The sequence below is a fragment of the Cherax quadricarinatus genome, chromosome 7 (genome assembly GCF_038502225.1).
Source record: "Cherax quadricarinatus isolate ZL_2023a chromosome 7, ASM3850222v1, whole genome shotgun sequence".
NCBI classification, from domain to species: domain Eukaryota; kingdom Metazoa; phylum Arthropoda; class Malacostraca; order Decapoda; family Parastacidae; genus Cherax; species Cherax quadricarinatus.
The window spans coordinates 21,309,774-21,333,413 of NC_091298.1; the positions used below are offsets into that span (position 1 = coordinate 21,309,774).

The 23,640-nt window shown below is 42.2% G+C and overlaps 1 protein-coding gene across 4 annotated transcripts in view; it reads right to left on the bottom strand.

Moving 5' to 3' along the window:
- Positions 1-496: 496 nt before the first annotated feature.
- LOC128687025 (mucin-2-like) overlaps positions 497-23,640 on the bottom strand; it is an 84,390-nt gene continuing 61,246 nt past the window's right edge. For 3 of the 4 annotated variants that reach the window (XM_070082363.1, XM_070082364.1, XM_070082365.1), the window contains exons 6-7: positions 14,526-17,735; positions 497-1,826 (exon numbers count right to left, since the gene is read on the bottom strand). In XM_070082363.1, coding sequence (XP_069938464.1) covers positions 1,458-1,826; positions 14,526-17,735 — 3,579 coding nt within the window. In that variant the 3' untranslated portion in view covers positions 497-1,457. Of the gene's footprint in view, positions 1,827-7,966; positions 8,018-14,525; positions 17,736-23,640 lie in introns of all 4 variants that reach the window. The other variant, XM_070082366.1, reaches the window with a different exon arrangement.

Below are 23,640 nucleotides of genomic sequence, written 5' to 3' on the forward strand. Positions count from 1 at the left end.
TGCCACTTTCTTTGTACTCCTTGACTGAGTCTCCTTCTATTGTATAACTGCTCAGCTAATTCCACTTTCCTCGTATGGTGATGGAAGGTTTCAAGACATTCCTCTGGCTTATTTAACATATCTATCACTAAATTAAATCCGTATATTCAACTCATTACGGTTGTAACCAGATATTAACATGTAAATAGTTCACTACCACTGTAACTCCTCAAAACTTTGCGGCCTAGTCCCTAGACCCATTCTGTGCCTCTGTAATCAAACCATACCACGGGTGGGGTTTGAATCCGCGGTCAGAGAGTCTCAAAACTACAGACCGTCGCGTTAGCCACTGGGTATTAATTTTACAGGCTAAGAAGTGTGATCCCTCAGCTCGTTTCAAAGCCCATCCATATCTAAAGTATACTATTACCCCACCATGATGCGGCTCACAACATTCAGCTAACACCCAGGTTGTAAATTAACTTAATTATGGCCATGCTGGATTGGAAGAAAAGTATTTTCAGGATTGGAGGGGTTTATTCGACATGGATTCAATATCACATGGTGCCTCATAAATACAGGTTTTTACACATGTACGTTGTAAGCAAGGCCATTACCAAGACGTCTGCCACATATCTCACCCAGTCAAAGAGGTTTGCACAGTGAGGTGATGACAACAGTGACAGTCTTTAATATTTAATGACAGATTAGTCCTTATAGTCACATGACAACCTAGCCTGGCTAGGAGTCACTGAGTAAAAATCTTTCGAACATTTTAGCAAATCGATTTGTAAGCGTGTAACGCTCGCTGTTTCTTTTTCGAACACTGATGTCATACTGACCTATTCATACCTACATGGGTGAGGATTATCACTTAGAAATCACAGATTTAACACTGACACTATAGCAACAATATAGCAAAATAAGAGCGTTCACTAGGGGCAACTGAGAACACATGGAAGCTTTACATAGGTGCCGAAAACGTGTAATGATACGATGGATAAACTAATTGAAATATACTTTACATTAAAAATATTTTTTTTATAAAATACTGGAAATGTACTTCCTTTGGGTGTCTGGGTAAGAAACATAGTTGCTCAAATATTGAAAAGATAAAAATTAATTTGATCTATTACACTCATCTCTTCAGCGTCAACTGTCTTAGAGATACATATAAGGAAGTCATATAAATGAATACTTTTAATATCACGATATGATATAATGACATACGAAATAAAAATGAGGTGGTTTGAATGTACATAATAGCCAAACAAATACAAATATTCTTGGATTGTAACAATTCATACAAGAACTTAATCTTAAATCAAGTATATCCGTTACAGGAAAATCCTGTTATTAGACAGGAAACTGTATAACACAAATTACTGCGGAGTCACTTGAGAAGTATTCCTGGCTCAAAATATGAGAGCCAACACCAACTTTTGTCCATCACAAAATTCAAGTCATATATTTATACCCTATTTATTATTCGTGTCGTCATAGGCGCGACAATTGGCGTAGAGACAATCACAGAAGAGTAACGGCCAGGAGCGTCGCACCTTCAGAATTTTCTTAGGTTTAGTTTCTGCTGGTTTTAGCGTCGTCGTGGCCAGGGAGGAACTGGTGCCTCCTGACGTGGTGCTGAACGAAGAGGTGGTGGAAGGAGGTCTTGCTGACCTTGCTATCTTCAAGGACGACCGGGCACCACCGAGGAGGGTCGCACTTTTGGGTGGTCTTGGTGGAGGAGGATGACTCCTGCGTCTCCTGGGTGGTTTGGTTGGTCCAAACACTGCCTCTACATCCCTTCGCTTCGTGGAACCGGTCCGCCCCGTCACTACTTGACACAGCTGCGAGACAGAGTTATACAATGAAATATACCTCCTCTTGATAATTTCACACTGATAAAATGTCTTGGGGAAAAAACCTGATTAAAGCAGAGAAAAACATCGACAGGAAAAACTTTTTAAAAGAGGCAAAGAATCGGTATCACTGTTTTTGTCACACAACCTCTTAACGGGAATCATTCCAGCTAAAGAAGATGGTGTCATACTGAAGATAGTGTCATACTGAAGAAGTTGGTGTCATACTGAAGATGGACTCATACTGAAGAAGATGGTGTCGTACTGAAGAAGATGATGTTGTACTGAAGAAGCTGGTGTCATAATGAATAAACATCTGTCATGTTAAAGATAGTGTCATATTGAAGATGGTGTTAATATTGAAGATGATGTTAATATTGAAGATGGTGTTAATACTGAAGATGGTGTTAATATTGAAGATGGTGTTAATATTGAAGATGATGTTAATATTGAAGATGATGTTAATATTGAAGATGGTGTTAATACTGAAGATGGTGTTAATATTGAAGATGGTGTTAATATTGAAGATGGTGTTAACATTGAAGATAGCGTCATACTGAAGATGGTGTCATACTGAAGATAGTGTCATATTGAAGATGGTGTCATAATGAAGATGGAATCATATAGAAGATGGTGATAAAGATGCGTGATAAAGGAAGAACAGGAAAAGTTTGTAGATGGATCTATAATTTCCTAACAAATAGAACACAAAGAGTAGTAGTCAACAGAGTAAAGTCTGAGGCGGCTACGGTGAAAACCTCTGTTCCACAAGGTACAGTATCACTTGGTACATGAGGGATGATGTATCACCTGATACATCATCCCTCGCCTCACATTATTCTATCACCTGATACATCATCCCTCGCCTCACATCATACTACCTCCTGATACATCATCCCTCGCCTCACATCATACTACCGCCTGATACATCATCCCTCGCTTCACATCATACTACCACGTGATACATCATCCCTCGCTTCACATTCTATCACTTGATACATCATCTCTCACCTCACATCATACTACCCCCTGATACATCATCCCTCGCCTCACATCACTGTCTCTTCAAACATCACCTAGGATGGTATGATGCATCAAATATTAGAAACCAGTTAAAATGATTGTTAGTGTTACATTGTTTGTGCCAGCAACATAATACTCAAGTATTCAGTGACCAGCGAGATTTCAAATGTTCGCTAGACTGTGTTAGGACGCTGGACGTGTTGCAGCACTCAACAGTCCAGCTACGTGATTTGCAATTATAAATGTGTGTGTACCTGTATATGTTCCTCTCATGCTTGAATTAAAGTTATCTGCTGCTTCATAACATGGCAGCTTAGGCAGGAAAACTGGCTCCTCTCACACTGGTATATTACTACATTTGGCATGGTTGCAGTCATCGTTCCTAAATTTTCTTTTTGTCGAATCAGCACTTCGCCAGGACATCACTCCAGGTAATGGATATGAGAATTTCACAGAAACAACTAAACGTGTAAAGTACACCTGATGGTGTACATCCTCAACTGCTGTTGCAGTAAATTCTTTCCCTCCCCGAGAATTCTATTCTAGATTTATATCCTCCAGATAATCGAAATTCAGAAGTGCATGGTCATCTGCTTCCATCGGAGGATCATAGTCTATTTTTCATATGCTTAACAGTTCCAAGATGAAGGCCAAATCTAGTATCACCGGTTCTTCCCATTCATTCCTGTCACATTAATAATGTGTCGGTAATGAAGCTTGCTAGTACTACCCCCCTCCCCATTTAACCTACAATGTCTGTTTCACCTTGTGGATCCCAGCTCCCTTAATCGATTTCTTTGTGGATGAAGTTTTCTATGATCAATATTTTTTGTCATGGCCTTATGGGCTCTTATCTCTCCTTCCACTGTGGTAGGTACAATGACTCAGTTACACTTTTCATGTACTTGTCATATCCATCAGCTGTTTGTTGGAGGTTGCAGATTGCTGCGCCGCTACTACCTTGTGTCCCCTGCTTATGATAGTACCTTCTAGGTACTATCATTATCTTTACTATTTATTTTTCCTTCTTGCTTCTCAAAACCCATTTTGTTCGTTATTAGCAGTTACACTCCTAATCTGGCTCTATGTGGAGTACTTTTTTTTTTTCCTTTAGGGAGCGACGACCCCTAAAGGAGCCAAGCCTTCTCTCTTCACTTTACCACACTGTAGGGCAGAGTGGGTTAGAAGGTCACGACTTCTATTCTTTTTTTTTTTTGCACTAGCAGAGATGAAGTAAGCTTACAAACAAGCATCCTGCACTCAGGAGTTTTAAATTGCAGTATACTGGAAACTTCCATTACTCTTAACATTTGTTTCTTATTAAACAGTATTTAGATTGCGGTGGTCACAAGACCTCTCACACCCTTGCGGGAATACCTGCAATTTTTACATACACGTATTAGTCTTGGGATGTTGCTGTTTCTCAAGAAAAAATCAAGATACGTAATTTGTTTCTAAACTGTTGATAAACCGAGGGACATTATACTTCACAGCCTACATCTCAGACTCAGGAATCTGCTCCCTTTCATTATACTGAGTCGCTAGCGCCGGCACCAAAAGCTTGTAGACACTGTCAGCAAGAACCCGCCCATAAATAGATGCAGTTTGAATTTGACCAGTGAACATGTGACGAAGTGGCCGCGTGCTTCTCGGCTGGGCCACAGCACACACAAGCATTCGTGGCCGTATTCATGCGCATACATAAATCTTGAGTCATGCGCTAACACTCTCCAGGAAGGAAACTTGCGATTAATAATTACAGACTATTAGTGAGGTGATAGTCATCAGGAGATGTTCCATGTGCCAAACAGATGAAGGAAGTGAAGACGTCACTATGTATCTCAAACCATCGATAGTGGCCTCTCTTTGATGCTGTAACGTGATAGGCTGAGGCCGTGATAGGCTAGCCCAACCCCAAAACACAGGAAGAGGAGTTACATTCTTCTGGCTCTATTTCCTCGTTCCTTTCTGACTAGTACACATCTTTGAATACTCTCACGCTGTACTGATATATAACCTCAGTACATAGGAATTTTGTAATTGTTACAGATTCCTTCCCCAACAAAATTGGTAACAAATATATACAGTACACGTGCTAGGTTTCTCTCGCGGAGCGTGACTACAATGTGTCATGGTTTCTAACTAGAAATAGGACAACCTTTTCAGCAAAAATACTTAAAAAGTGTTTCTCTTCATGCAGCATCATCAAGACTGACGGTCAAAGACCGGACTGTGATTGAGCGGACTGGTTGGTGATCAAGTCCTCAACCATTATTATTCGTGCTGAATGAACAACACGGGACTAGCGTTTTATGATAAACAAAACAAATAATACACACTTTTTTCACGTACAATATCAGCAACACAGTGTAACACCTGACACTGTCAGTAGCCTGTAGCCCTCTTAGGGACACGCTACGTTAAGGTCACTTGACGTAACGTTACCTAAATGCACTCACTTCATAATTTATATAACATCACATTAAATTTTAAACATTGGTGTAGTTTTGTTATACATCAGCCTTACCTGTACAAGTTATATTTTAACGATGTGTAATTTTTCCGCGAGGCTACATTATAAAACTGTTGCAGTGATGTTTCATGTACGTTTAGTCATGTTGGTGGGTAATAATTTTTTTTTTTCACAATTTCAACTAAAGAAGAGAATAATGACTTACGATTCCAGTGGTAGCGCCTTCGGCTCACATCTGAAAGACCTGGGTTTGATCCCAGCCCAAATGGAAACTCTGGCTATGTTTCCTTACACCTGTTGCCACTATTCATGTAGCAGTAAGTAGGCACCTGGGTCACATTCTGGGGAAGGGGATCAAAGAACCCCAATATAAATTAGCCACAGTGATGTTCTTGGGTTATCCTGAACTGGTTAACCGCCGGGTTAATAATCCGAATAAAATCACCTATTTAATGCTACTCTAAATTAAAAGCAAACAGTATAGAGGAAGAGGAAACAGCAATAAATTTAAGAGCCGACGGCAGCAGATGTGAGGACTAGGAGTGGAGTGACCTTGTACTTACAAGGCTTGACTCCAGCCTGAGTGGAGTGACCTTGTACTTACAAGGCTTGACTCCAGCCTGAGTGGAGTGACCTTGTACTTACAAGGCTTGACTCCAGCCTGAGTGGAGTGACCTCGTACTTACAAGGCTTGACTCCAGCCTGAGTGGAGTGACTTTGTACTTACAAGGCTTGACTCCAGCCTGAGTGGAGTGACCTCGTACTTACAAGGCTTGACTCCAGCCTGAGTGGAGTGACCTTGTACTTACAAGGCTTGACTCCAGCCTGACTTATGAGGCTTTATGTGAGTGTTTATTCTGCAACATGCATTACACTTGTACCTAAAGAGGTGAATTAGTGTTCTTACTTCTAAAGTATTTGTAGTCGAATGCTCTTATTGGCAGCTCGTGACTGTGAATGTTATTAAAAGTTACTCAGGACCCTGAATGTTCTTCAGGTTACTAGTGACTGAATGTTCTTTAAGGCTACTAGTGACTGAATGTTCTTCAGGATTACTAGTGACTGAATGTCCTTAGAGGTTACTAGTGAATGAATGTTCTTAGAGGTTACTAGCGAATGAATGTTCTTTAAGGCTACTAGTGACTGAATGTTCTTCAGGATTACTAGTGACTGAATGTTCTTCAGGATTACTAGTGACTGAACGTTCTTAGAGGTTACTGGTGAAAGAATGTTCTTAGAGGTTACTAGCGACTAGGAATGTTCTTAGAGGTTGCTAGTGCCTGTGAATGGTTTTAAAAGGTTTTTAGTGACTGTGAATGTCTTGTGTGTCTACTTCTGCCTGAATATCCTAACCCCGTAGCCTACTGTCTGTTCCACTCGTCCATGATAAAAGAAAATTATGGTATCACGTCTGAGAGAAAGACACCATCAGAGCATTATATAATAATAATAATAATAATAATAATAATAATAATAATAATAATAATAATAATAATAATAATAATAATAATTTCTCATCACACTAAGCAAAATAAGGTTAAAGAAGAAATAACGAGCCTACAGGTAGATGGCAGACACATAAAACACGAGCCTTTGTTGTTACACTCAAGAACTTTATCGATTTATACAGAAAACATGTCAGCTAATATATTCCGCTCGGTCATGTGAAGAGGGGAAATTATGAAGGCTGCTGCCTGCGTGAGGTCAGGGCTGGCGAGGTAAGAGGTTTCTGAACGATGAGAGCATAAAAGTGCCTTGTTCTGCTCTGTAGTGTCGTAGATTTAGATGGTGGCGGCTTCCATACATTTCCTCTTAAGCCTATCATATGACATGAGCGAGACTGTACTAGGCATAGTGTGCATTTTTTTGCCCTATATACCACACACGCTGTGTAATGCAGGCATATTTACGTTCCAAGAGTTGTGTTTATGTTCCATGAGTCTTGTTATATGATCAAGAGCCGTCTCCTCATGTGTTTTTGTTCCAAGAGTCTTACGTTAAGTTCAAGAGCCGTCTCCTCATTTATTTACATTCCAAGAGTCACGTGTTAAGGTCAAGAGCCGCCTTCCTTCTCACGACCCGGTCCTCAACTCTTCACCTGACCAGACGGACATGTGCAGTAGTTGACCTGTTTTCTATATAACTTGATAAAACTTTCCCTGAGCGAAACGTCGTTATAATAAAGGTTTAAACGTTTTAATGTGTCTTCATCGCTGAAAGCAAATGAGAAAATTAATGATACTTTGGCTACTGAAGAAAATTTATAACGAATCAAGGTAATATAAAATGAGTCAAGTAAGTTATGAAGTGTATTAAAAAATAGATGTTAAGATGGGAAGTATATAAAAAAAGTAAAATATATGACATAAGGAAATAAAGTTGCGTGGTATAGAGCAATGAGTTGTTTAAAAAGGCAATACAAGTCTAATGAGAGTCGCAACAAACATGAAACAGATTAAAAAAAGGCAAGCAAACAGATCCAAAACAAACTAGGCGAACACAGGAGAAACAAAAATATAAGCAATGGAAAGAAGAGGTTTAAGAAGATGATGATTAACAATGGTATTTGAAAATAAGAGAGGAGGAGGAGTAAGGGTACAATTAATAACGACGAGGATGACTAGAGACTTACGCTGTATGGGAGTCAGAGGAGGATGCATGAGGGTTTGGCCAATACAAATCTCTGTGGGAAGAGAGAGAGAGAAGTGAGGCGTCATGCATGGCATTCATTCAACCCGGGGACCACACCTTACTTCCACCAGCAGGTTATTACTCTAGTTTGTTCTCGTAGTATGATTGGCGTGTGAGTTTGTGGCAAAATGCTGATGTGAGCTTGTAGAATTCTAGTTGCGCTTAGAGTTTGTGAAATGCTGGAGGTGTAAGCTTGTGGCATGCTGCAAGTGTAAGCTTGTAAAATACTGGTGGCATGAGCTGGGCTGGGAGCGGTCATTACGACCTCTTTACATTCATTCATTCATTAGAGGTTTGCCGGTACTTCCGGCCCGGGTCTTCTCCATATGGTGACCCGGCTGTGGCCCAACCTCTTTACATGTGAGATTAGCTAAGAGTATAGTAATGTGATGATCACCCACAGCACAGCTGTTTGTGTCATCTAGAGCAGATGTGGCTGAGTGGTCAGCACTCTGGTCTTGGATACTCCATAGCTCAGGTAGAATCCCACTAGTATTATTCTATATTAACAAGTTTAGCTCACTTCATTATAAGATAAAGCAAAATAATGTGCAAATTGAGTTTTCAAAGACTCGCAAGAACAGCAAATTTTTGAAAGGAAAACAAGTCTGCATATTAGCTGTTCCACACATTACTCTTGCGCTACCTAGGGTGAGAAATGAAATACAGTGGACCCCCGCATAACGATCACCTCTGAATGCGACCAATTATATAAGTGTATTTATGTAAGTGCGTTTGTACGTGTATGTTTGGGGGTCTGAAATAGACTAATCTACTTCACAATATTCCTTATGGGAACAAATTCGGTCAGTACTGGCACCTGAACATACTTCTGGAGAGAAAAAATATCGTTAACCGGGGGTCCACTAACAGGAAACAATGTTTTTTCCCCTTGAGACTGATAGTACCTACTGTTGCTCCAGCTTACTTTCTACGTGATTCTTGACCTGACTCCTCTTACAGGGTGACCTTTAATGTGAAGGCGCATCACTCCCGTCACTGCAAATTAATATTTCACACTATCGTGCATGAAAGAAATGCAGAAACATGGAACCATGTAGGAGTGAACTATTACATGCATCCTGACACACACACACACACACACACACACACACACACACACACCACACACACACACACACACACACACACACACACACACACACACACACACACACACACACACACACACACACACACACACACACACACACACACACACACACACACACACGCTACCGCTGCTCAGTTAAGGTTGCATAAAAATAAAAAATAATTATTATTACATTCTTCACTGGGTCATACAACGTGTGGGTAGTGTAATCAAACCTGATTCAATTATTTAGAAATGGAACAATAATTGATATACAAAAATAACCCGCACATAGGAGATAGCGAAGCTTACGACGACGTTTCGGTCAGACTTGGACCGTTTATATTAGTGTGACTTTGCGAATGGTCCAAGTCGAAACGTGGTGGTAAGCTCCTCTCTCCTGTGTGCGGGTTATTTGTGTATTGTTCCAGTCACGGTATTGTGACTTTCTGTTCTTTAATAACTGATTTGTTTATTCTTTTCAACTTGACTGTCCCAATCCCACCGGGGTTCAGAGTAATATTTAATTCACAAGTCCGTCATTCGTGTCAGGGGTCTCCCAGAAACTGGGTCACTGTACGTGGTCAGTGGTGGTTATCCCACGGGTAAGCGCTTTGCAAATAAGAAATTCAATTAGGTACAAGACATTGCTGTGGCTGAATGTGACTACTGGAACTCTACAATGAAGTGTATATACATTATATACAGTGTATATACATTAAGAGATAAACATCTTGCAGTATATGTACATTCTCCCATTATAGTTAGCTTGCAAGGTTAAAGTCCTATCGATTGCACATACGTTTTTAAGATTGCAATTCACAAGCAGGCTAACATCAAGTATATTTTAATCTCTAAAGTGGGAATTAAACTCTGAGAGCTAAAACCCCTTAAAAGAAGAATAAAAATCACAATAACGTGCCTAAAGCAAGTCAGAAGTAACCCAATTGTAGTAGGAAAATTTAAATGATGTTTCAGTTTATGGTGAGCCATTATCAGTTCGTGAGTCGATAATGACCCAGAATGGACGGAAACGTCGTCTGAAGTTTCTTTTATAAATTTAGGGCTATTTATGAAAAGATGGTTTGTGGGGCCTAAAACCTATCGAGTGCACGAAGGTCATTAAGGGTGCATGTAACCAGTTCACCACCAGTCAAGAATACTTTAATACCTAAGGTAGAGATTAAAGTAAATTTTAAGTATATATACACATTGAGAGCTCTAAACCTCTCTGTGTATCTATTCTTGTGAAAAGATATACATTTGTTAACTTTTATACCGTCTCTCACCTTAGATTATCATATGCCAGAGACATTCTAATGACCTAAAAACATAATCTAGGAGCTGCTACTGCTATACAGTATTATTGGCTTCACACTGTTGTTAAGCAATAGTTAATTTATTATTACCAATCATCTCCAGTGTACACCTTCATACATAACCCCCTCCACCCGCTCTGGGCTCTCACAGTTCAGCAAGTTACCTGTATACTGATGTTGCTAAATCTTCAGATGGTAAAGGATATGCATCTGCTATTCCAGGTAAAATAATTTAAGGACATTTAATAGAATCAGTCAGCATTTCGTTGTTGTTATTGATTTACAAAGTGCATTACAAACCAACTAGACATTCAACTCTCCTCATCCCATTGACTTTAGTATACAACTATGGCTATGTTGCATTTCTAGTAAGCTGAGTTCCTAGATATGTCGATGTTTAGGGCAATGAATGCACAGACTTAGCCACTAGATCTGCTGTTCACGGACTACTAATTTCCCACTAGGGTATTCCTTCTCAGACTATTTGCCAGTATTCCTCACCAACTACGAAACCATTACAGCAATCTTAGTCTGAGTTAGCACATAACAAATTGTTCTCTATCAGACCCCAACTGGGTTTCTGGCCAATATCTTCCCACAGTTATCGGGTCTTGGGAAATTACACTCGCTCGATTACACACCAGACACACGTGACCCTCCCAGGGGTGCTACATGGCGAGTTATCGCCACCTTTCTGTGAGGATGCCAGGTCGTACTGCCAGTTCACCATATCCTAACTGACTATTCTGTCAGAGAGCATACAGAGTTAACGACCGATATATACGATGCCCCTAACGTGTTCACTCTAACTGACCTACAGTTCTCGTTGAAAGTCCCTCCTTCAACACAGACTCATGTTTTGACTCTTAAGAAACTAAAATATTCCGCTTAAAATCAAGACGGAAATTTTGTACCCACACTAACATCTACTTCCCACACACACCCATCCACCCACACTAACATCTACTACCCACACACACCCATCCACCCACACTAACATCTAGTACCCACACACACATCCATCCACCCACACTAACATCTAGTACCCACACACATCCATCCACCCACACTAACATCTACTACCCACACACACCCATCCACCCACACTAACATCTACTACCCACACACACCCATCCAACCACACTAACATCTAGTACCCACACACACCCATCCACCCACACTAACATCTAGTACCCACACACATCCATCCACCCACACTAACATCTACTACCCACACACACCCATCCACCCACACTAACATCTACTACCCACACACACCCATCCACCCACACTAACATCTACTACCCACACACACCCATCCACCCACACTAACATCTACTACCCACACACACCCATCCACCCACACTAACATCTACTACCCACACACACCCATCCACCCACACTAACATCTACTACCCACACACACCCATCCACCCACACTAACATCTACTACCCACACACACACCCATCCACCCACACTAACATCTACTACCCACACACACCCATCCACCCACACTAACATCTAGTACCCACACACACATCCATCCACCCACACTGACATCTAGTACCCACACACACCCATCCACCCACACTAACATCTAGTACCCACACACACATCCATCCACCCACACTAACATCTAATACCCACACACACTCATCCACCCACACTAACATCTACTACCCACACACACCCATCCACCCACACTAACATCTAGTACCTACACACACCCATCCACTCGCACTAACATCTACTACCCACACACACCCATCCACCCACACTAACGTTTACTACCCACACACACCCATCCACCCACACTAACATCTAGTACCCACACACACCCATCCACCCACACTAACATCTACTACCCACACACACCCATCCACCCACACTAATATCTACTACCCACACACACTCATCCACCCACACTAACATCTAGTACCCACACACACCCATCCACTCGCACTAACATCTACTACCTACACACACCCATCCACCCACACTAACATCTAGTACCCACACACATCCATCCACCCACACTAACATCTAGTACCCACACACACCCATCCACCCACACTAGCATCTACTACCCACACACACTCATCCACCCACACTAGCATCTACTACCCACACACACCCATCCACCCACACCCATCCACCCACACTAACATCTACTACCCACACACACCCATCCACTCACACTAGCATCTACTACCCACACACACCCATCCACCCACACTAACATCTACTACCCACACACACCCATCCACCCACACTAACATCTACCCACACACACCCATCCACCCACACTAACATCTAATACCCACACATACCCATCCACCCACACTAACATCTAGTACCCACACACACCCATCCACCCACACTAACATCTACTACCCACACACACCCATCCACCCACACTAGCATCTACTACCCACACACACCCATCCACCCACACTAGCATCTAGTACACACACACACCCATCCACCCACACTAACATCTACTACCCACACACACCCATCCACCCACACTAGCATCTACTACCCACACACACCCATCCACCCACACTAGCATCTAGTACACACACACACCCATCCACCCACACTAGCATCTAGTACACACACACACCCATCCACCCACACTAACATCTACTACCCACACACACCCATCCAAATTTAACATTTAATTTGATTATAATAATAAGTTATGAAATTATTATTATTATTATTATTATTTTAACATGGCTAAAAGCTCTGATTGCACAAGAGGTTTAATGTCAGGAAAAAGGACAAGTGTTTCCTGACGAGTGTCTTGGTCATATAACCCGCAGCTGGAGCTTTTGGTCATTTGACCGAGGCCTTCCTCTGGCTTACCGGTCCACCACTTTAAAAATTATGTTTATGATAATAATCATTTCATATCTTTTATAATAATAATGATTGGACAAGAGGAGCAGCTGCCCTCTTGAAGCCTAAAGCGAAATAGATGAAAATGATGATTGGGGACTGTTATATGATAATAATAATAAATTTAAGACAGCCTACGGCACCATTCCACAGTGGTACTAGGCTTTTTATGCTTGCAAATTAGGCCTGTAGACCATTACCCTAAGTTACTCTTAATTGACTGATAGTCTATTATGTGTAGCCTCTCCCCCTGTTCAACCCTACTGAGAATCTGCTTAGGTTATAAGTCAATATGTGCAGTGTTCGATCTTTATGGGTATTTCAGTGTAAAGGATGATGGAGGCTCGATCCTCCGTCCGATAATCACGGGACAGAAGAAACTACTCTCACAGCCAGTCTTCCTCTTATGTACATCCATAACATCTGTAAGTTAGGAGAGGAATATACGACTTTCGGAAAGAATATACAAGTTACGAGAGGAATATGCATATTACAAGAGGAACATATGTTGATGGATTACTTTGTGGAGCTTGAGAAGGGACAAGACTCGACTCAGACGAAGAGCGAAGAAAAAACACAAGCATTTGTTGGGACAATGCTTGCTCTGTGTCGAGCTTCATCACTCCTACACTGAACAAAACGTTGTCCCAGTAAACGCATGTTCTGCATATTGTATCTTCACCATTGTCGGCAGTGAATCATTTGGATCCAGACGTAAAAAATGCTGTGAATTTTACCACTCGTATCACACCGTCCACCACAGATTTATTGCCTTGTTGAAACTTTTTTTTATATATTCTCTCTGATTGCAATATGCATAAGATTAACTATATTTTATAAACAATTACTTCCTTTTGAAGATGAAAAATGTGATCAGATGGGAGGAAAGACAACCTTCTTGGAAGCCCCCCCCCCCCCAAAAAAAAAAAAAAAATAAAAAATGGAAAACAAACAAGTGAATGGTAACAACGCTATTTGGAATTCTGCAGTATTGCAACAGTGACTTCTTGCACATTAGGAATCTGAATAATAGGTATACTGTAGTAAGTCCTCACACACACACATACATAAGAAAAAAAAACACATCATAAAGCTATGACAAACTTAAGAAACACTACATATATGCTCATATTTTTTTTTGCAGACTAGTGAAATTAAACCATGAAGTTCAACACTGACTTACCGTGCCATTAAGTCCACCAAGAAGAGCTGTTTCTTTCACTACTTCCGGGATCTCGTATCTCTCTTCAACGACAGTTGTCTTTGGAGTTTCTACTTTGGGTGCTTCAGGAACCTCGTATCTGTCAGCTTCAGAAGGTGTGGTGTACAGCTTGGGTGCCTTGCCAGTGGTCTGGTCTGTCGAGGGTATTTGTTTTGGAGGCGGGGGTCTCGTGGGAGGAGCCAGGGACGTATCGGGTATTTCATATCTTTCTTCAGATATTGAGCTCTGCAGTGAATGCTTCCCGGAAGCTGGTTCATGAGTGCCTGGTGTTGATGTCTCTGGCGGCGTTAGCATTCCTGTTTGAAGCGTCGTCTTCGGTGGCAGTGATGGTTGGGACATTGATGTCTCCACAGAGATGGATGCTTGAGGCTGTGTAGCAACTGGTTGTGGTGATACTGGTAACTCTGTAGTGGTTAGTTCCTCTGTTAATGATGCTTCTGAAGCTTTTATTGACTCCAGTGAAGTAATTTGAGACGTTTTAGGCGGTATTGGCGGGGCTTTGTTTTCAGTATCTTCTTCACTAATTCCAGTTTTATTAATGTAAGCGCCTTGAACGGACTGCATGATGTTTTCAGATGAGGATGCACGTGGTAAGGACTGTAAGGAGTGGTGAGGAGTTATGGGTGAAGAAGTGCGTGGGGTCTCAGGTGGAGAAGTGTGGGGAGTTTCTGGCGGAGACTCAGGCGGAGGGCCCGGGGGAGGTGGAGGAGGGCAGTCAGGAGGAAGATCGGAATCATCGATGAATGGAACATTGCATATTCCTCTTAGTAATAAAGACTGCCTCATGGTCGCTGGTGAGAGTGGAGCTCCAGCAGCAATTTCGGACTTTTCCGGAGCTTCTGGGATCTCGTACTGGGGTGACTGAGGGGTCGTCTGCTTAGTGAGCTTAGCTTTAGCGTATTTTACTTCGTTGGCGTCCATGTAAGGAATATCGTCCAAGAGTGACAGAGAAACCTTTGGTGGAAGCACTGGTGGTGGGGACCCGTCTAACTCATCAACAGGTAACTTGGGGGGTGGAGGTGGTGGGGGAATCTTTGGGTGCTGGAGAGATATTCGATGAAGAGTTACTCTAGTGACCTTGGGCGTCGTTTGTCTCCCTTCCGTCTTGTTAGTTTGGTGGTCGTCTTGGGAAACTTGAGGCTCGAATGAATCTTTTTTTATTACATCATTAGAGTTTGTCTCTGGTGATTTTTTAACTTCTTGTTCTGGACGATTTTCTGCACCTGAATCACTTCGCTCAGTAGGTGGCTTAGCGCATTCACTAGCTGAATTCTGAGGATTAGTGGAGCCTTGTTTATCTGTCTCGCTGGCACTAAGAACAACAAACATTTCATCTTTCTTTGGAGCAGTGACCTCTTTATCATCAAGTGTTGACGGTACCGTGGCTGAGTTATCTGTAGCTTCAAGAGAAATATGTGGCTTTTCTTTCATGACTGCATCATCTGGAATCAGAGAAACAACCTTTTCATTTGTCATATGAATATTTTTGTTAGCCGGGACTTTTTCTTCTACTTTATTCAGAGTTTCATTTATTGGTAAGGTTGCAGTTGAAGAGGCTGTTGACTGTTTCAATATGTTAGGGGTAGGTGGTCTTTTGGGTGGTTCAGATTTTTTCAGTTGTTGGTGTGGTGAGAGAGATGAGGTCTCAAGTGTGGAGGAGTGTGTATCTGGCTGTGGAGTGAGAGGTGGCTTGGGGGCTCGACGTTTCGGCCGAACCACCACAGGGTTCTCCTGCAGCTCTGAGAGGGAGCCCATAGGACACACTGACCCATCCATATCAGAAGATGGGAGACGCGGATGTGATGATTTCAACTCTTTATATTCCTCCGTGTTCTTCAGCAAATCGACATCTTCATAAAATGGGTTCTTACCAACATACCCAGCTACTGCGGTCGTTTCCTGGGCAAATGGATTACAGTCCGTGTCTTTACTGACTGAACTGGCTTCGGTTTCCGTATTGGAATCGTTATACAGCTCCTTCACTTTCTCCTTTACAGAATCTATATCTTCGTAGAATGGATTGAGGGATTTTCTGTACTCAGTTTTCTTCCTGTTTTTGGTTCCTTGTGTCTCGGTTGTCTGCACAGGACATTCCAGTGGTTTGTTTTGATAATTTTTCCAGTCTGAGGGCATGAATTCTGGGGGCATGGGGGCACGCCGTTTCTTTCTTCTTGCGCCAGTCGACCCACCTCGCAATGAGCCGGGCATGGAAGCAGAAGACCACTCCACATGAGGATATGTTAAACTTAACCCCGAGTCATCCTCGCCTCCAGAGCTAATTTTCTTTTTCGGAGGAAGAGGAGGTGGTGGTGTTTCCAAAGGTACACTGGAAGCTCTGAGAGCTTGAACTTGTGCGCGAATAACGTCGATCTCCTCGTAAATGTGTTCCTCTGGGTTGTCTGTGGTTGCCTCAGGCACAGGTGCTGGTGTGGTGACAGGAGTGATGACGGTCTCAGTGCTGCCAGATGTTGCAGAGCTACTGTGGCGTGGACTTTTTTGGGTAGCAAAGCTCAAGTGGATAGATTGCAAGTCCTGTAAACTAGACAAGTTTGTGTTGGCAGACAATCTATCACCCGGAGACGTGGGCAGGGACACTGTTGAACCCAGATTTTGTGTCTCTGTATTAATTTTCAGCATTTCAGGCGAATCAGTAAGAATCTTTACATTGGGCTGTTCTTGTATACCTAATGTGGCCTCTGGAGCTTCTGTTTTAGGTGAAATTTTATTTTCAGAGTCTACTTTTAAAGTCACTTCTTCTTCGGATGAGGAACTACGTCGAACTGTTTTCTTGTGATTCTTGACTTGTCTGACAGAGGCTTGCAGAGTCTCCGTGTCTTCATCAGTGACAGAAGACGCTCGGCTACTCGGTCTGAGATGGAGAGATGTCTCAGAGTGTGCAGATACGAAACTTCCAGCTGACGAAGGTGGTCGCTGTGGCAGATCGGAAATTACTCCCATGGATGTTGACGCTGCGAAGAAAAGTTCAGAGATGTTGGTGGGATACTGGTGGGTCCCAGTGAGGTAGAGGCGGAGCTCCTCAGCTAGCACTAACATATCGAGCGTGAGACGGGCCAGCACTGATACTTCAGGAGGTGAGCGACGTGGGTACTTCAGCACGCCCCCATTCTCACGCTCACGGTATCCTAGGGAGCGAAGGATCTCCATGGCACCCTGCAAAGTATAATCAAAGGTAGACTACGAGAAAGGAAAGTATTGTTGGATAGAAGAAAGTGCAAGGGACAGAAGTACATGAATAAAATGGGCTGGAATAATATTTCTTGAGGATGTAGCTCCGCCTCTGGTGCAGTCAGTCAGGGCCCATAGTCTTGGAGAAGCAAACAAAATGACCTCAGTGGAAAATTAAATGATTTCTTCTTGAAGCCCTTTGAATATTAATCTTCTATCAATTCCCCCCCGTTCCTCACTCACTGACACACACACACACACACACACACACACACACACACACACGCACACACACGCACACACACACACACACACACACACACACACACACACACACACACACACACACACACACACACACACACACACACACACAAAGACACACACATTATTCGCTGATAATGTGAGAAATGACGAAGTGATTTATGTAAATGTTTGTACAATGCATAATATTACTCAGTATCGTAGTACAACACAAATATTATAAGTTGAACAAATTCCGTGTAGTGTTATAATAAATGCTTAGATCTTAATTTCTGTTGTATACAGAAAGCCAAAATTAACTGGAAGGCTGAGAGTAAACAATGGTAAGAAAGTTGGAGACTATAAAGCTATGGTATCCAGACTAATGCAAAGTGGAAATAGAGATACGGATTGTATAATTCATTATACTGCATTTGTGTCTCTTTCCCTGGTGTCGGTATTGTATACCATTTCCCTCCATCTAATGTAAGGTGTTGTCAGATGGCCAGGACTGGTGTTTAAGAGAAATTAATGAATGCATTTTTGGAAAATTCCCGCAAATGCATTTTTTTTTATCAGTTTCGATGTTCTGATTTCATAAATGATGATCAAATTTATGTATCACGTACACTTGTACAGTTAGTTTTTGCCTAGTCACCTACGAAGTAGTATGGGTAGGAGAGGGGGAATTGTGAGGGGGAGATGGAGAAGGCGTTACAGGTTGTGAGGGAGACGGCGTTACAGGTAGTGATGGAGAAGAGGTTACAGGTTGTGAGGGAGAAGAGGTTACAGGTTGTGAGGGAGAAGAGGTTACAGGTTGTGAGGGAGAAGAGGTTACAGGTTGTGAGGGAGAAGAGGTTACAGGTAGTGATGGAGAAGAGGTTACAGGTTGTGAGGGAGAAGAGGTTACAGGTGGTGAGGGAGAAGAGGTTACAGGTTGTGAGAGAGAAGGGGTTACAGGTTGTGAGGGAGAAGAGGTTACAGGTTGTGAGGGAGATGAGATTACAGGTCGTGAGGGAGAAAGAGTTACAGGTTGTGAGGGAGAAGAGGTTACAGGTTGTGAGGGAGAAGAGGTTACAGGTTGTGAGGGAGAAGAGGTTACAGGTTGTGAGGGAGAAGAGGTTACAGGTAGTGATGGAGAAGAGGTTACAGGTTGTGAGGGAGAAGAGGTTACAGGTTGTGAGGGAGAAGAGGTTACAGGTTGTGAGGGAGAAGAGGTTACAGGTAGTGATGGAGAAGAGGTTACAGGTTGTGAGGGAGAAGAGGTTACAGGTGGTGAGGGAGAAGAGGTTACAGGTTGTGAGAGAGAAGGGGTTACAGGTTGTGAGGGAGAAGAGGTTACAGGTTGTGAGGGAGAAGAGATTACAGGTGGTGAGGGAGAAAGAGTTACAGGTTGTGAGGGAGAAGAGGTTACAGGTTGTGAGGGAGAAGAGGTTACAGGTTGTGAGGGAGAAGAGGTTACAGGTTGTGAGGGAGAAGAGGTTACAGGTTGTGAGGGAGAAGAGGTTACAGGTTGTGAAGGAGAAGAGGTTACAGGTTGTGAGGGAGAAGAGGTTACAGGTTGTGAGGGAGAAGAGGTTACAGGTTGTGAGGGAGAAGAGGTTACAGGTTGTGAAGGAGAAGAGGTTACAGGTTGTGAAGGAGAAGAGGTTACAGGTTGTGAAGGAGAAGAGGTTACAGGTTGTGAGGGAGAAGAGGTTACAGGTTGTGAAGGAGAAGAGGTTACAGGTTGTGAGGGAGAAGAGGTTACAGGTTGTGAGGGAGAAGAGGTTACAGGTTGTGAAGGAGAAGAGGTTACAGGTTGTGAGGGAGAAGAGGTTACAGGTTGTGAAGGAGAAGAGGTTACAGGTTGTGAAGGAGAAGAGGTTACAGGTTGTGAGGGAGAAGAGGTTACAGGTTGTGAAGGAGAAGAGGTTACAGGTTGTGAAGGAGAAGAGGTTACAGGTTGTGAGGGAGAAGAGGTTACAGGTTGTGAAGGAGAAGAGGTTACAGGTTGTGAAGGAGAAGAGGTTACAGGTTGTGAGGGAGAAGAGGTTACAGGTTGTGAGGGAGAAGAGGTTACAGGTTGTGAAGGAGAAGAGGTTACAGGTTGTGAAGGAGAAGAGGTTACAGGTTGTGAAGGAGAAGAGGTTACAGGTTGTGAAGGAGAAGAGGTTACAGGTTGTGAGGGAGAAGAGGTTACAGGTTGTGAAGGAGAAGAGGTTACAGGTTGTGAGGGAGAAGAGGTTACAGGTTGTGAAGGAGAAGAGGTTACAGGTTGTGAGGGAGAAGAGGTTACAGGTTGTGAAGGAGAAGAGGTTACAGGTTGTGAGGGAGAAGAGGTTACAGGTTGTGAAGGAGAAGAGGTTACAGGTTGTGAGGGAGAAGAGGTTACAGGTTGTGAAGGAGAAGAGGTTACAGGTTGTGAGGGAGAAGAGGTTACAGGTTGTGAAGGAGAAGAGGTTACAGGTTGTGAAGGAGAAGAGGTTACAGTTTGTGAAGGAGAAGAGGTTACAGGTTGTGAAGGAGAAGAGGTTACAGGTTGTGAAGGAGAAGAGGTTACAGGTTGTGAGGGAGAAGAGGTTACAGGTTGTGAGGGAGAAGAGGTTACAGGTTGTGAAGGAGAAGAGGTTACAGGTTGTGAGGGAGAAGAGGTTACAGGTAGTGATGGAGAAGAGGTTACAGGTAGTGATGGAGAAGAGGTTACAGGTTGTGAGGGAGAAGAGGTTACAGGTTGTGAAGGAGAAGAGGTTACAGGTTGTGAGGGAGAAGAGGTTACAGGTTGTGAAGGAGAAGAGGTTACAGGTTGTGAGGGAGAAGAGGTTACAGGTTGTGAAGGAGAAGAGGTTACAGGTTGTGAAGGAGAAGAGGTTACAGGTTGTGAGGGAGAAGAGGTTACAGGTTGTGAAGGAGAAGAGGTTACAGGTTGTGAAGGAGAAGAGGTTACAGGGCACTTGAGGCTGAAAGCTCTGAGCTGACGTCATGTCTCTGCACTGTATGAACGTGTATTGCATTTGTTTTGATTTAGCTTAGGTGTGTAATGTATATTTGTTTTGTTTCAGAGTATTTATGGTTGCTGTGACGATGGCTACAAGAGGGTGAATTTGTCGCTAAGAAGCAACAGAGAAACATTACACACTTTAAAAAAAACTGCTTGTTACACATACTTTGGAGTGAAAGTTGGAGACCTGGACAAAACATTATTGGCTTCCCATAAAATCTGTTCTGTTTGTGTTGAAGAACTAGAGGCAATGACGAATGGTACGAGAAAAATATTTCAGTTTGGTGTTTAAGTGATCTAGCCAAAAAAAAAATCACAGTAATGGCTGCTGCTTTTGCTCCTGTTATGTTCTGATTTTGTATTCAAATCTTCCATTTACCCTACGACACGTTGCTCATGGACCAGATATACCAGTGCCAGTACCACTTGAAAATATTGAAAGCACTCCTTTAAGCTCTGAACGAGAGAGCAGTGATAGTGATGACGCAGAGTTCCAGTGATACAGTGATAACACGGGACCTCTTTTTTTCTCAAAGTGAGCTTAATGACCTGGTGAGAGACTCAGGTCTTGCTAAAGATTCTACTCAGATTTTAGGTTCCAGACTTAAAAAAATTATTGGCTCCTGGCATATCATTCTCTTGGTATCGGGACTGGAACAAAGATTTTGTTCCATATTTTGCTCAGGAACGTGATTTTGTATACTGCAAAAAAATGTTGAATTAAAAGAAAATTTTTCACTGATTCTTCTGAAAGACGTCTCAAGACGGAAAGGTATAAAAATCTGGAGCCGGTTCTCAATAAAATTAATTGCAAAGACCACAGTTGGTTGGTTTATGGGGACTTAAAAGTACTTTATATGTTGCTTGAATAACAGTTGGGATACACAGTCTCCGTGTGTCTTGTATAAATAAGATAACAGAATCAAATGTCTACACTGGTCTCAGAAACAATGACCAAGTAGGAGTAGACACACCAGGTCAAGGACTGCAGTACCAGACAGTGTAGTTAATCCAAAAAAATGTCCTCTTGCCTCCTCGTCTACACATAAAACTTAGCTATATGAAGCAGTTTGTTAAAGCACTACTACGAGATAGAGACGGTTTTACGTTTTGTGCAAGTTTTCAGAATTGTTGGACGGCAAGATATAAGGAGGTACATTTGTCGGGCCGGATACAAAAACTTCTACAGGATCAGAATTTTGAAATCTCTCAGCTTGATATTGAAAAAGAAACATAGATTGCCTTCAGAGATGTCATATACAAACTTCTTAGGTAACTTAAGGAACCAAACTACAAAGAAATCTTAAACATGATGTAGAAGTTCAAGACCTTAAGAGGCAACATGAGTCTCGAAATACATGTCTTGGATGCTCATTTGGATTACTTTCCCGAAAATCTGTAAGCTGAGTGAATAGTAAGGTTTCACCAGTATACAAAGGAGACGGAAAGAAGGTACCAAGCTAAATGGAGTGTCAGCATGATGGCTGGATGTTACATAGACAGATACCACAAAAAATACATAATCAGAATTACAATAATCGCGAACGAACGATTAACAATAACTCTGTTCAATGTATCAGTTCATGAGTATAAGTCTGGTAGCGGGAATGAATGATAAGGCTTCGGATGCACCTTACTTTATTGGTTCTTGTACAGAGACAGTGTGTTTAAGTGCCCTGGGGCCCAACCTGCTGGACCTTGCTGCGAGGGAGAGACGAGTACATTTCTTGTCTCTAGGTTGAGTTGGCGGCTAGTGAGAGTGTTACAGCATCTCGCGGGCTGAGTTGGGTAGGCATATTTCCCCGCTAGATGTCAGCACTGGTGTCGCGAAATATAAAGAACGACACAACCCGAAATATAAACCCCAGCTGGGCATACATTGCTCGGCCACCTACCCGACACAACCCGAAATATAAATCCCAACTGGCGTCTTCGTGTTGCAAAGCAACACTTCTTTAAGAGCAATGCAATGGGCAAATTGAAGTGAAAGATAGCCCATTCAAGTGTGTTTACAGACACACTTGCTTGGGCTATTTTGTACTTCAATTTCCCAATTGCATTGCTTTTGAAGAGGTGTTGCTTTGCAACATGAGAGGCGCCTTGAGCAAAGTCATTCTCTCGGGTCCCCTCCCTCCCTTTGTTCATTTGTACATAAACAGAAGTGCAGTAAGCACAAATTTGAAGATAAAAGGTAAAAATTGAACAAGGAGTCTGGAACTTATTTGAGGTAAATTTTATAAATATTTTCAATGATATGGAGAGTAACTTCAATAAATATACATTTTTTGTATATTATTTTTAATTTGATAACATAATATTTTTGGCAAACACTTTAAGTAAAGTTTAAATCATACTGTGAAGAAATTTTACGTGATAGAGAATAACTGATATTAGGTTTGGAATCAACAACCAAAATATGCGAAAAAGTCAAAATAACTGAAACAACTTTTAACATGTAACATTTAGTAGATCTGTGTAATAATTAACATATCTTAGAAATCGTACTGAAGGAAATTTTGAGTTACATAGACTCGACATACTATAAGAGTAAAGAAATGTTGAGAAATAATGAAATGGGAACAAATACGAGTATATTCGTATGTCAGGTGTTGAGACAGTAAAGTTCTAAACTCATGTCTGGGAAGCTGGAAGCTTGAGCCTTTGTTC